The 15,255-nt window shown below is 37.3% G+C and overlaps 1 protein-coding gene across 1 annotated transcript in view; it reads left to right on the top strand.

The window, feature by feature from the left end:
* LOC128746027 (dnaJ homolog subfamily C member 25 homolog) overlaps nucleotides 1-13,700 on the top strand; it is a 64,405-nt gene extending 50,705 nt beyond the window's left edge. Inside the window, exon 2 of the mRNA XM_053843082.1 lies at nucleotides 12,280-13,700. Within this exon, the coding sequence (XP_053699057.1) occupies nucleotides 12,280-12,750 (471 nt within the window). The 3' untranslated portion in view covers nucleotides 12,751-13,700. The remainder of the gene's footprint in view (nucleotides 1-12,279) is intronic.
* The last annotated feature ends 1,555 nt before the right edge of the window (nucleotides 13,701-15,255 follow it).

Raw genomic sequence — 15,255 nt, 5'->3', positions numbered from 1 at the left:
AATGATACCCACGTCGCACGCAGTTGCGACCGTCCGTGGCCCTATACACCACCGATCGGATGTATTGATCACCGAGAAACAAACCATTGCCGTACTCATCACACAAGAAACCGCTACCGGTTATTCGTGGCTCTATACACCACACACTGTGTGACATCTGACGGTTGTCGGATTCGGAAAGCACACTTCCGACCAACTCACCACGTTGCGTCCATCACCGTAGCCAATCCGACGCATCCACAGGCGGTTTGAGGAACCGCTGAAATGAGCGGCCGCCTGCTCTGAACGTACGCCGTAGGAGAAAACGAGAGCAGCATGCAGTAAGATACCTCTCACGAAACTAACCCCTATAATAAGATAGCTTGTGTAATGAAGGCCAACTAAACGACAAAACGGTGTTTTCCGTTATTCATGTGCCCTCGGAAAGTGTGCGTCCCCGAATGAGCTCTTCCCCCCAAATCGGTTCGCGAGTTAGTCCCCGATAGGTTGGTGTAGGACGCCTAGGGGCTACTACACTAGCCGATGGTTGCCCTTTTTGCCCTTGTTTGGCAGGCCGTACGATCCACCCGATGTTAAGTTAGTCAGCTTTTTGTCCGTAAGTTTTAGTCAGACGTTTGAAGGACCTGCCCTGAGGTAACCTAGCCGGACCGGGATTGATTTACGAAACACGCCCCTTCACGGCAAGATCCTACTTGCCTGGCGCTTAAGTGAAGGTTGTGATTGCTCCCTGCCCCAAAACCTATCCCGCCCCTTTACATTTGGCGCCCAACAAATGGTTAAGTCGTAGAGTTTGTGTATGCTATGTAAAGATTAGTGAGTTAATTGATAATAGTTACATTTGGCGCCCAACAAATGGTTTAGTTGTAGATTTTGTGTGTACATAGTTGAAGATTCGTGAGATAATCATCAATAGTTACATTTGGCGTAAGATCGGTTCAGTATTAAAAGTTGGCATATTTGAGATTAGTGAGAGAATTTTAGTATTCAGCTAAATTTGAGCACTAAGTCGTCAGCATTTGAGTTCGTTTGCTTCATACTATCGAAATTATTACCGATGGTTATTTCAGATTATTTTCGGATACATAATTTATGCATGAGAATTACATTTGGAACCCAACAAACAGTTCGGTAGTAAGTTTGTCTATGATTAGTGAGATAATTCGGTTGTACTTTAGTATATACACTTCTGCTTTTGAGTTCGTTGGTCTATAAGATAAGTTACAACGGGGTATGAAATGGGGAAGGCAAATGAGGAGCGTCCAATATAGCTCTAGCCATCCCAAGCCCCTATCTAGCGCCTCCACGTGGCCATACCTGGTAATGCTCTATTGAGTAGCTAAGCTAGGAGGTGCGATGCTGGGTGGTTCCCGGCTGCCTGACTTCAAAACCGAGGTTTTGGACAGACGGCGGAGCCACACGGCCTAGCTAATTGGTAAGCCTAATGAGTTATTTTAATTATTTTTTTCGTTTTAGCTTATGAAGCATCTACTGCTATATAGTAAAAACTTTGGCCAAAACGAGTTTTAATACTGCACATGGATACCAGAATGAAAAATTAAATTAACTATTAGAAGCACTTATGGAACCTCAAAGGAAGGACTGCTGGTGAGATTGTTCTATTTTTACCACATTTCATCTTAATATCATATTATTAACAGTATTATTATTGAAATCATAAATGTGGAAGGCTGGATGATGGAGTGGATTGCCAACCTGAATCCTTAAGGTCTGAAGCAAATATGGCACTTCTCAATTTAAAACAAACAAATCATCACGTGGGTTAAAGTTGGTACAGCGAAATTGATTATTACATGGAAGAATCCTAATGCTGGAAGGCGACTCTTATATCCCCGGAATGCGCACAAGTGCCTCTGCTTGTGGGTCCGCCCAATCCCTTTTGGCCCTTCTGTAACAGCATTAGTGTGAAACTCATTTGATAACCAAATTTGGATCTACTGTAATTCTACCCACATACATTGGCAAGTCCTTGAAATGATGATGGCTTTCCCCTACTACTACTACTACTACTACTATAAGATAAGTTACAACGGAACCAAGCAAATATTTCGAAAAAAAACCGACATCGAAGCACTCTGATCTTCGTGCAAACAAAACAATATTATCCTATACGATACGATAGGAAAAGAAGTGATGGAACGTAATTTCTTTCAATCAAATAAACCAAAGAATTTACCAGCAGTGCTAGTGGATGTATTGCTCTCAGCAAAAGTTGTTCAAAAAAATAGGCTCTGCTTATTGCAACGTTTGAGAGTTTTCCATATATCCGACCTGCAACAAAAATAAATTCAATTTTTAAAGCTATGTCTGTTGCTCAATGAAAGCACAGTTACAACGAAATTATTTTCACAAAAACACAAACTCACGTTTGGTAAAAACATGGACGAAGCTGGGGGAGTTGTCTCTAACAACTATCAATACTACGAGCAACCCTCTCATGCTGAAGACATCCATCCGGTTCAACCTGCAAAATGCAAACATTTCACTGGCTCAGATAAACAATTCACCACCATTTCCGGAATGAACAGAGTGCCGCAACGTAACCACCAAAATTCACGGATCACTTTTTGGGTATAGTTCGTTGGCTACATATTTAGTCACATACCGTTTCTAGTAAAATTTAGTGCACTTAGGTTAAGGTATGCATGAACTTAGGGTAGATTCGATATAAATTCCCCAGTATAGTTTCGGCGGGATTTTCACTTACTTTTTCATCGTAATTACTAGATTCCTTCGAAAATTACTTAGCAAAACGATACTCGTGGCAGAAGAGTGTCTGCAGCAGGAGACAGTATCGGTACAATGACAGTCGTACCATAAAAATAACAATAGCGTAGGTTTAGTACAAAACAACAATCTTATGGGTAATAGGTAGAGCGGGATAAGTGTTGTTAACGAGGGGGTTTGATATGATGAATAGAGGATAGGTGAAGATAGAATTTATTACAGTTAAAAAGAGTATAAATTTAGGCGAATTTGTGAGACTTAAAATGACTGGGTAATTAAATTGGGGGAATATCGGTACGTTCTTTGATATGGATCTCGGAATTGTGATAAATTAAGATAAATTAAGTGCATCATTTGTAGTAAAATTAAGTTAAAGTGAAACTACTGATTTATTTTCTGAAAAAAATAAATTCAGTGAAACTTCATTAATTTTTTGATTAGTAGTAGGGGGAAATGTAACGAGGTTACAAAATAAAATAGGTAACAAACCCTATTAACCAATCCCACACACAACCTTCACCAAAAGTTTGTTCGCGTTACCTGTCGTTATCCCCGAAAAAAGGTTAGGGTACCGCGACAGTAAACAAACCCTGCTAATGCCCACCGGATGGAACCTGGCAAAATATCCGAAGCTGAATCGTCGGTCCCGTCGTGAAGTCCTGTACTTGGCAGGCACAAAAATCTGGGAAAAGAGCCATTTCGAAGACAACCACTAGAGAGTTCACACAGACAAACAGTTCAGACAAGTACGAAAAATAAAGATAATAAGTGTAAAGTAAAGTAAAAGATAGAAAAGTACAGACAATAGAAAGTGGAAAGTTTTAAAAGCACGGTCAGTACAATAAAAATAATTAAAATGTATAAAAAGGATTAAATGACAATCGGATTATCCCTTTAAGCACGGAGGGTTTTAGCTACAATATTTTTGGTTTTTGGATCAATATAATTTTTTTTTATCTCTCGAGATACCAAAACCAGTATATTCTATACATTGTAACAACTGTTTGCTAAATTTAGCAACCTACACAATTGTGTGGGTTCGGCCTTATCTTATACCATTGCACTATGGGCAAAAACATGCCGTAAAAACGGACGCAATTAAGATATGGCTTGCAGGCTGATAAAATGTACGTGATCTTATGTAAAATTTTCCGGAGAATCGCATGGTGCTCACCGCTTTCCTGTATGTCATCGGGAAGTGCCCCATTTTGCTCATTTTCCCCTATTTTTTACCATTTTTTACCCTTATTGGACTATACCAAACCAGGCTTTGAAAAAACAAAACATGAAAACCTAATTACTTTGTGTAAAGAAGTCCACAGAGTTGAATAGGGTTGACCCCGTTTAGTTTGGAGCGAGATCATCGCTTCGAGGCTCATAGACTTCAGCTTCTGCAGCAGTGGAACGGTTGCTACGTAGCTATGGAAATACACGCAACTTTTTGCAAGTTAAGTTTTTACTAACCTTAATACAACAGATATACCGGAACGTCCAGATTGGCTTAAAACATTCAAATGTTGATCCAAGAATTTGTCTTAGAAAATCCCGTAGTTGAATACATCATTTGCCACACTTCTTTATTATTTTACAATTTATAAATGACCAGTTTTAGGTTCCGGTAGTACTCTAAACGGAAGTTCCGTAGTGTGGAACATGAACGAATGCTCTACAGTATATTGTATTCATTCTTACTGACTCAAAATGAGATGGCAGCAGCAGATTTCGTTTTATTTCATCTGTTACTTACGACGTGAAAAAATAATCCTACTGTGATCTGGAATATCTCCGGGAAAATGGATCCAAAATTTGCTAAAATATTTTTTCAGTGAAGGTCAATCTAAGGTGGTTCTTTGAAGACAAGTTGTATAAAAATCGATCAAAAAATAGTAAAGATAGAGCCAAAAGTGTAACGGCAAGTACACTAATTATTGAAGTCCCGGCGGGAACGTAAAGGTAAAAGTAGGTATACAATAAGGCCGAACCTACACAATTGTGTAGGTATGAAAAACAATGTGCATAAGTAAGTTGTAAAAGTTATTTTCCGTAAATTTTTAATTACATCAATTAGAAATACTTATTACCAATAATTTTTTATCGAAGCAATTTCGAAATACGGATCCAATAAGAAAATACGACAGATAAAACTTTTTGCTGTTTTCACAAGATTTTGAAGACTAGACAATAATTAATCCAACCACAAAAGAAAACTTCTTTTCAGCTATTTTCTATTTTTTCTACGAGTTACGATGTTTACACAAGAGATTGGTGCCATATATGTAAAAGTACGACGTTTAGAAAGGAAAGGAAAATTTTTTAAAAGTAATCATATCTCACCCACACAATTGTGTGGGCTCAGGCTTAAAGGGTTATAGGTTAGGAAACGATATAGACGATAGCGTAAAGTTGGAGTGGATAGTGACACGAAACAGTAAATGTACAGGTAAATGTTAAAAAGTTCTTGTATGAAAAAAAAACTGTAAACCAACTCTATGCATAAAAATACTAACACTCGTGTTATCCCGTTTGAAGTACCCTCCTTCAAACGGAGGTCTAACCCTAGGGCCGGAGAGCGCGACCATCGTCAGTCGGCCTCCCCACGTTTTCGACCATCAGTGGGCTACCGATTTCCCACGAAGCCAGCCGAGTGGAATAGTGATACCCACGTCGCACGCAGTTGCGACCGTCCGTGGCCCTATACACCACCGATCGGATGTATTGATCACCGAGAAACAAACCATTGCCGTACTCATCACACAAGAAACCGCTACCGGTTGTTCGTGGCTCTATACACCACACACTGTGTGACATCTGACGGTTGTCGGATTCGGAAAGCACACTTCCGACCAACTCACCACGTTGCGTCCATCACCGTAGCCAATCCGACGCATCCACAGGCGGTTTGAGGAACCGCTGAAATGAGCAGCCGCCTGCTCTGAACGTACGCGTAGGAGAAAACGAGAGCAGCATGCAGTAAGATACCCCTCACAAAACTAACCCCTAGAATAAGATAGCTTGTGTAATGAAGGCCAACTAAACGACAAAACGGTGTTTTCCGTTATTCCGCCCTCGGAAAGTGTGCGTCCCCGAATGAGCTCTTCCCCCCAAATCGGTTCGCGAGTTAGTCCCCGATAGGTTGGTGTAGGACGCCTAGGGGCTACTACACTAGCCGATGGTTGCCCTTTTTGCCCTTGTTTGGTCGGCCGTACGATCCACCCGATGTTAAGTTAGTCAGCTTTTTGTCCGTAAGTTTTAGTCAGTCGTTTGAAGGACCTGCCCTGAGGTAACCTAGCCGGACCGGGATTGATTTACGAAACACGCCCCTTCACGGCACGATCCTACTTGCCTGGCGCTTAAGTGAAGGTTGTGATTGCTCCCTGCTCCAAAACCTATCCCGCCCCGTTACAACCGACCGGCCTGGCATGAATCCGTGCTGGTAGATGGATATGTAATTCGTAGTACGATTGAGGATAGCGGTGCTGACGATAATTTCAAAAAGCTTAGAGGCAGCAGACAGGCTTGTAATACCTCTGTAGTTCTTAACATTTCGGCGATCGCCACGCTTATGAACGGGGAACATGTAAGATTGTTTCCAGATATCAGGATATTTGCCTTGCGTAAAGGACTTGTTAAAAATGCGACAGAGTGGCACAGATAATTCTGATGCGCAACTGGACAAAATAGTAGCAGGAATTCCATCGGGTCCAGCGGAGAAAGATCGCTTCAATTTACGTGCAGCTTCGACAACCATCAATGGAGTTATTTCAAAGATATCGAGGTCGACTAGTCGGGAACATCGGGAACGTTCAACGCGGCTAGTTCAGCTTCACCGTCAGAAGCAGACACATTCGCGAACACAGAAGAGAAGAAAGATGCAAACATTTCGCAGGAATCAGTGATGGAGCGTGATTCTGACTCGTCAAGGTAAACGTTGGTCGGGATATTGGTGCATTTCCGTTTCGAGTTGACAAAACTCCAAAACCCTTTAGGGTTCCTTCGCAGATCAGTTTGTACACGGAGAACATACGACTTGTACAAAGAAGCATTAAGCTGACGATACTCCTCACTAGTACGCTTGTATTCACGTTTTGATTCGGCGGTTCTACGGCGACGATGTTTACGTAAATGTGCATTGTGAGCATGTTTCAATGAACGTAAGCGACCAGTACTCCACGACGGTGTGCATCGATTTTTGACGAATGGTAAATTAGACCGGAGCCATACGTTAATAGTGTCACAAAATATGCTAGCCGTATCATCCAACTCTCTCGCATCGAATAAAATTTCCCAGTCGAAGGTTATTAAAAACTGTGAAAGCAAGCCAAAGTCTATTTTGCGACAGTTCAATTGTTGACGTTCAATTTCGGGGGGCATATCATTCTCCAAACAGTCATTAAAAACAGGTGACGAGATCGACAACGGGGGGTGATGAGTGTCAACAGGGAGCAATGGTGCAACACACATTTCAACCGATACCGCATGCTTAACCGAATGAAAAACCAAATCTAACACTCTACCAAGCTGGTTACGCTCCAAGTTGGCTTGTTGGAGGTTGAGAAAATCCATATCGTCGATTAAAACAGCACTCGCCGCACTGAGTTGCGATGTGTTAGTGTGGCGGATCATGTCGTCAATGTAGCCCCAACCAATGCGTGGTTGATTATAGTCGCCGCAGATCAAAATACCTTCGATTGTACGTTTTTTTTTCACATAATTCACGAATAGAAGAGACGTGCATCTCGATTACAGCGGGATCTTGGCTTTTGTCGGGAGGGATGTACACAGCGCCTAGTAAAATTTTCAGACCACGGATATTCGCAGTAACACTAACCTGCTCAAGGCTAGTTGCGTGCACTGAAGTGAGGACAACGCAAGGATGTTGCCGGGCGACAGCAATTAGTACTCCTCCGAAGCTGCGCTTGTCACTGTTGCGAGAAGAACGATCGCAGCGAAAAACATTGAACTTTTCGCCGAACAGCTGCACTGAGTTTATAATATCGTTGAGTCCAGTTTCCGTCAAAATGATGACATCAAGACTGCAGTCGCGGCTCGCCAAATAAATATCGTCCACTTTCGTCCTCAATCCCCTGGCATTTTGGTAATAGATGCAAATATCGTTGGAATGTGTGTCACAGTACTGTAACATAGGAACACTGTTCGTAACAATGTTCACAACAAGTCAACAGAGGCCATTACCAGGAGCCAGGAGACTTGGAACGACCGAAAATTTTGAAAAAATCATTTTATTTCAGATTTTGATTCTTGATTTTGATATAAATTTGTAATGATCCGACCATGTGAAGTAGCCGAAAAACGATCATACATGAGGGGGTGAGAAGGAAAGGGGTGTAAGTGACAAAATTGAAAAAATCGAGATAATGGTAGGAAACGATACTTTGAGTATGATTTTATGCATGCCAGAAAATTCACGTCAAAATTTTACCGTTTAATGACTTTTTTAAAAACATGAAAAAACGAGCAAAATAAAAGTTGGTTTTGATCGTTTGGAAGGAAAGGGGTGTAAGTGCACTATCTGAGCAATTCTAGCCTAACTAACAAAACGGTTTGTCTCGAATATTTTTTAATGAAATGAAAGTTTGCTGATATGTTAGATGCCACACAAGGATTCATTTTCCACGAAATTTAATTATTTTCGTCAAGAGTAACTTTTCAAAAGGGCGTATTTATAAATGAGATTTTTTTTAAATATCGTATCTCGGAAACCACTTCTTTGTTAAAAATGACGTCAACGGAAAAGTTACAGGAAATTAAGTATATTTTCGGAAGAAATACACTGAAAGAAAAAAACTTTTCAAAATCAAGACAAAAATCAATAAACTTGAATTATCAAAACATGCTCCCTCAGGTTTATCTCATTTTTATTAAAGATAGCTTAAAATATGTTCTAAAATATCTTTCGATTTTTTTAAAATCTGATAAATTTTTCAAAAATATCAAAATTTTACTTTTTTTGTAAAACCAAAACAAAATCAAATGCTAAGCATTATCATGTTATGTCATTTTAACTTTTTTTTAGGCCCATCCGTTCTGCCATTAATTATATTTTATGAAGTTTTTGTTCTTCCGATGTGAGGCAACTGAGGGGGGGGGGGGGCAATGTTGTAGGGGTTACATACAATTTAAATTCTAAAAAAATCGATGTCTAATAACGTTTCCGTTTCCGAAAAAAGTAATTTCGTCGCTTACTAAGATTATGGCAACTAAAAGATGATGATACATAAAAGATGAGCAACGTTTTAGAGAGTCAGCAGCGCAAGATACAGCCCACAGGAGTATATAAAATGTATGGTGGCACAACGTAGTGAAACAATTCTATACTATTTTACATACTATCGGCCAGGTTGCTATTACTCAAACTATTTTCCCGAAGAAAGTAATATTTTTGGTAACTCGTACCATGATATATAAAGTATACGAATATACGCTAGAGCCGACCGATGAGAAAATTCTGAACTATTGTTCATACCATCTTGAAGGTGACAGTCACTTGTATAAACTTCTCGAAGACCATTACTTTCTAAGTAATCAGTAGTGTAAGTTACAGCCTATACAGTAATATTACATATACAGTAACGCCACGTAGTGAGACAATTCTGCACTATTGTCTATACCATCTGCAAGGCTGCTATTACTTATCAACTTTCCCTAAGAAAGTAATATCTGAGGTTACATGGATTATAAGCTATAGCAAATAAAACGAGCTCGCATATACACTAGCGCCGCACGTTGAGAATATTCTGAACTATTTTCAGTGCCATCTCTGAGATGACAGTCATTTGAACAACCTTCCCGAAGATCGCAACTTTCTAAATAGTCAGTAGCGTAAGATACAGGCTATACAAGAATATTACATATGCACTAGCACCACGTGAGAAAATCCTGAACTGCTACCGCTGGCCCGCTTACCTACCTTTCAATGAAGATGATTGTAATATGATTCCAAGATATGCACTTGCACCTTTTTCACTCTAAGTAGTAATTCCTTATAATCGCTTGGAATGAAAGGGATACAAGTGCATAACTTAGAAGGAAAGGGGTGTAAGGGCAAATAACATTTTAAAAAATTTCTTATAAATTCCGAAAATCAAAGTGCTTTTCCAAGGTTTCAATAGAATTTAATAAAGAAATGTTAACACAACCATAGTGCGTCATTAGTTTTGTATTATTTGACCTGACGAATTTTCTAGATGATGTTAACTTTGGAGCTGATTTTCTCGAAATTCACTTTTTATCACTTACACCCCTTTCCTTCTGACCCACTCACATATAAGCATTCAGTGCGGCGTGAAACAAATTCGGCGGAATAAAACGCCGCTCCTGGAAAACCACGATTTTCAAACTTATTGTACCTTTTTCTCAGAAACTACACAACGTATTGGAACAAACCTTTTTTTGTTTTGTTGGTAGTAGCTTGGCAAAGAGTTTGAGTTTCGTAAACAAAACACAGCTTGAGAAAAACAAAAAAGAAGGAAAAGATTATTATTATTTGAAAATTACTGCTGAGATCTATTAAACGAATCCGAGTTATTTAAAATCGGACGGTTCATTCAAAAGTTTTTCAAACTTTAATACTTAAGCACCGGCGTATATTAAACCGTTAAAACGTGTGAAATCAAAACATATCAATTAAATGTTGATTGTACTCAATGTGTGCGATGTATGTATGTATGTATGTATGTATGTATGTATGTATGTGTATGTGATGACAATTTGCAATTTTTAAATTTGCATTGAAATTCAAGAAAAGTGAGAAACATGTCAATAGTTTGAAGTTTTTGAAGCCTCTTAGTGGAATACGAACTCTGAAATAAAAGAAAAGAAAAAAACTTTTACCGACTAAATTCCACTATTTAATATTTATTCGCGACAGATACGTATACGCTTTGAAATAAGACACTGATGAAGCCTGCACGTCGTAGGCGAACTACGTATCTGTTGCAAATAAATATTAAATAGTGGGATTCAATCGAAAAGTTTTTTCTTTTCTTTGATTTCAGATTTCAATTGTCATTTTCTTCACTTGCTGTTACTCACAATTGTACAAGAAAAGCAATATGCGGAGAAAAGCAGTTAATTTAAGTATATAAGTATAGTGGTGTATAGGATCAAAATACTACGCACTTAAAAAGAAACGCCGAAGTCGGCTAAATTTTGCCGAGATTTGGACAGCCGAGCGTTCGGTAAAATTTTTTATGATGCCAAACGTTAGTAAATATCCGTAAACGTCGATTTGCAAAACCGAAATTTTACCGAACGCTCGGCTGTCCAAATCTCGGCAAAATTTGGCCGACTTCGGCGCTTTTTTTAAGTGTGTAGTGAGTTGATTTTTCCAAATAAATTTATACAAATTTCATACAAATTTTGCGCATTAATAGATGCTCTTTTCAATCCATAGATACTAGAGCTTAGAAATGTTATATGAAAAATAGGAAGTAAACGTTGCACGGTACTAACTTTGTAAGATTTGTTTTCGTTAGTGACATTTTAAAGGACAGATGTCTTATGTCATGTATCATGTTTTAATAAATAAATCAAAAATGACAAGCACTGGAAATCATATCGATCATATTTCTCATTCTCAAGCATGTTTATGGCGCAGTTTTTGCATTATTTTTCGACCTCATCTTGTTTTCCTAACCCTCTAACATTGTAAAAACGATGTGATCAAGTTAATGAATCTTTTCATGAAAGTACATTCAAAAGAAGCTTAAGTTTTGATTTTCATGCAAAAATAATTATCTGAAGGAGCGCCAGCTAAGAAAAAGTTCAATTTCTCTTTTTCATATCTAATGCTCTATTCAGTTATTTTTTCTAATTCAGATATATTGCAAAATTGAAGCCAAGCCAACTAATAGTAAAATTTTGAGATTAATCATTTTGGTGTAGATATCCTTTTTCTTCAAAAGCGAAGTATAATAATAATTTTTTTTCAAAGATACTAACTTTTGAACGCATGGTTTTATGTAATATCAAAATATAAAAAAATCTACCCGTTGGGTTAAAACCACTCAAAAAAAAAAATATCAAAAAATCTGCTATGAACACATATTTCATATTGTCAGTTCAAAACAAATTTCGCATGTGGCTCTGAAGCCCGAAAGTTAAGGCCGACCGATTATAAAACTAAATAATCAACTAACATAAATGACGCTTACAAGTATTTAGGCACCCAAGGAAAGAAAATAGAATTATTCTACGCAATACGTTGTGAATTTTACTGGCAAATAAGGATTTTGAGGAATACGGAACGGATATTTAAAAATATAGTCAAGTTAATTATAGATGTTCCTGAGAAATTAAATAATGATTATTGTGGCAGTAGAAAGACTAGGTCACGCCGCTAGGTGGATTAATTCGGGTTTTTACTTTTTCAATTCAATACATCGCTTACCTTCATTGTACGAGCAATGAATTTGTAGATGCAACTTCCAGTTGGTCTGTTGTATTGACATGAAAAACTCTGCTTTATCGTGGATACTATTAAAAATGTATTTGTCTTATTACCTATCTTTTCAGATATCTACTTGCAAACTTTCACGATCTGCCCAAAGAGAAGAATCGGAAAAAAATATTCGAAGAGTTATAGAAGAAAATCTAGACATCCAGGGAGCATACGCAAAACCTCGCATTACAGATATATTATGGGTTAAAATTGTTTTGTTACCGTATACTGTATATAAAATGCTAAAATGGAATATAGTGTGGATATATAAGTTTAGTATACTCCGCCAACCATACGGTAATGAAGAGAAGTTGTATCTTATTAGAAAAAACATGAGCCTTGGAGTTAATCAGTTTAGTGCAATCGACAATAAGAAAATTGAGGAATACATGCAACAAGAGTTATGGATTAAAAGTAATTTTACTGTCTGGAAATCAGAACAAGAAGAAGAGGCTAAACGACAAATGGCAGATAATCCACGTTATAAAGCTTATAGACGGTATATGAAAAATCGCGGTCCTCAAAGAATTGCTTTTGAAGATTGATCATTAACTTATTTTATTTCGCTCACTTATTGCTGATTGCATGAAAAATTTTGCATTAAAAATTGTGCAATAGCTTATATAAGTGCTATTTTAGATTGAATCGCTTCAGTATCTTCGGCAAACTTTTTCACTATATTCCAAGCAAGAAGTGCGCCGAAGACACTGACACGATTCAAGCTAAAATAGCAGTGTTAGGAGCGATTGCGCACTCTTAAATGTGAAATTATTCTTGCGATAAGCAATACTATCAAAAAATATTCCGGGCCAAAGACTCACCATTGGAAACAAAAACATAGAAACAGGAAATCATTCATAAAGCTTCGATATATTTGAAAAACCTAGTAGAGTTAGAAGCTACTGCAAATCTAAATGAATTTTAATGAATAGCTAAAAAAAACCACATTTACCTACTATTGAAAAAGTAAATTAATTGTTGATTACTCGAGCAATGCTTTACAGCTAAATATATCAAGATTCTTACATGTTCTGCTGTTGAAATCAAATAGAAATCATGTTTTGTCACCATTTCAAAATGGAGTATCATGTATCAAAATTTGCACAAATTTTATTGGAAGGGAATATATTGGCATTTATTTTGCGAGGCGTGTGACGTCACACTGCGAATTTTACTTCACGTATTGTTCGGTATCAATGGATTCAAATCGTTTGATGTAAGAGTATCAAAACAAACCTTTTGCCTCAAGTCAATTTACAAAACGCCGAAGCTGAAGTAAATACGAATTGCAAATTATTTTGGAATGAATTTTGTCTGTCAAAATAAATTCGATGGTCTAAGCAGCGCATTACAGAGAGATAAAAGACGAAACCAAATCTTTAACGAGAGTGCGCTTTCATTAGATGGTTTAGAATACTCATCAGTAGTGACATATCATATCAGGTACGGGTTTTACTGTTTTACACACAATGATGTGTTCGAAAAACTATTAGCGAATTTGTTTATTCAATCCAGGTTGGAACTGGATTAATTTTATCTGTCAGATAGGAGCAAATGAACACAAAAAAAATCATCCGGTTCTAACCAACCCGGATTGAATAAACAAATTCGCTATATCGACAGTGGTCCAGAAACGAAAGTTAAGTGGAAACTTACTTTTGCGGCTAAGCGTTTTATAATAGCTCCCTACAATGTTCAGCAAAGTTGTACAACTCTAATAGACAATTAATGCGAAATCAACGACTAAGCTCCAGTTTGGCTTGTGAACACATAATCCATAATAACTTTTTATAGGAAAGAGATAGAAGGATAACTTCTTCGACAAAGTTGTATCTAAAGATTATATAAGCAACTTTGCCAAAGACTTAGTGGGCGTATTTTTAGGCGTTTCTAACTTACAGGATGTTTTACAACAAGACCTCTCAAAAATCACTTTTTCGCTGATTTCTTCAAATGCAGTGGTTTTATTGCATCATAATGTTTTACAAAGTTGGTTATCTTACCAAAAGACATATTTTTGTAGAACATTATATGTTAAAAACTCATACGTATAACGAGTTCTAACGTTTTTCCTGTGTTTTTTTAGTCTTTTTTGGAATAGAATATCTCAAAAAGGGGCAAACGAAAAAAATCAAACTTGGCCGTTTCTGAAAGCTTGGAGTTTTATCTCAAGCATATGTGAAAATAAAAAACTGGTTTTTTCTCTAACTCGAGTAATTTCAATTTAATTATTTCATGTTTGACCATTTTCTACTATGCAGTATTTTCCGATATCTTCTTGAAGACGATTAAAGTCAACATTTCAATAGTAAAAAAGAAATTTGTCGTGTCTTGACACAATTTCTTCTGATTGTCACGTAAAATAGTCTTCGAACTCCAGATATGACATCAGTTTTCTATCAGCACCAGCTGTTTTTGATAAATATCTATCTTTCAATTTTTATTATTTTGCAAATATGCACAATCTACCATCAATAATGTTTTAAAATTAATTTTCAATAAAAAAGCAAAAAATATTGGTTATTTCATACGTAATATTGTTAACTGTTATTTTAGTTTTATGTCATTTTTTAATCGCAGGTAAGTATATCAAAACAAGCAAAGAGGTAAAAGAGAAAAAAACCTATAGATCCTTTTCGAACTTCAACCACCTTATATCAGTATATCGTTGATTTGGAAAACAAAAAGGGTAGTCATTTATTTGAGAGATTCAATAAATGTTTTGTTTTCGAAATATTTTATTATTGTTAGCAATATAATAATTTATGATATTAATAATTGGTTTGCGCTTGGTGGAAGCTCCAGAGTACGTGTACAATACGAACGATTTTGTATTGCAATTACTGGATCGGACGACAGCAGGAGGCGTTTGAACACATCCTCCAAATTGGCAATCCGGTTAAATTTTCTGACGTGAAATTCCTTGAACTTACAAATACATTTATTTCGCGTTTCCTATACCTTTTCGCTTAATAACCCTATGAGTTGTGCCGTGGCCTTAATAATATCTGCGCCGTGTACTAGCATTTTATTAACGGTTGGCGATATAG

Source organism: Sabethes cyaneus, chromosome 1, assembly GCF_943734655.1.
Source record: "Sabethes cyaneus chromosome 1, idSabCyanKW18_F2, whole genome shotgun sequence".
In the NCBI taxonomy this organism is placed as follows: domain Eukaryota; kingdom Metazoa; phylum Arthropoda; class Insecta; order Diptera; family Culicidae; genus Sabethes; species Sabethes cyaneus.
Note: the sequence above shows the minus strand (reverse complement) of the source record. Positions and strands in the feature narration are given on the sequence as shown.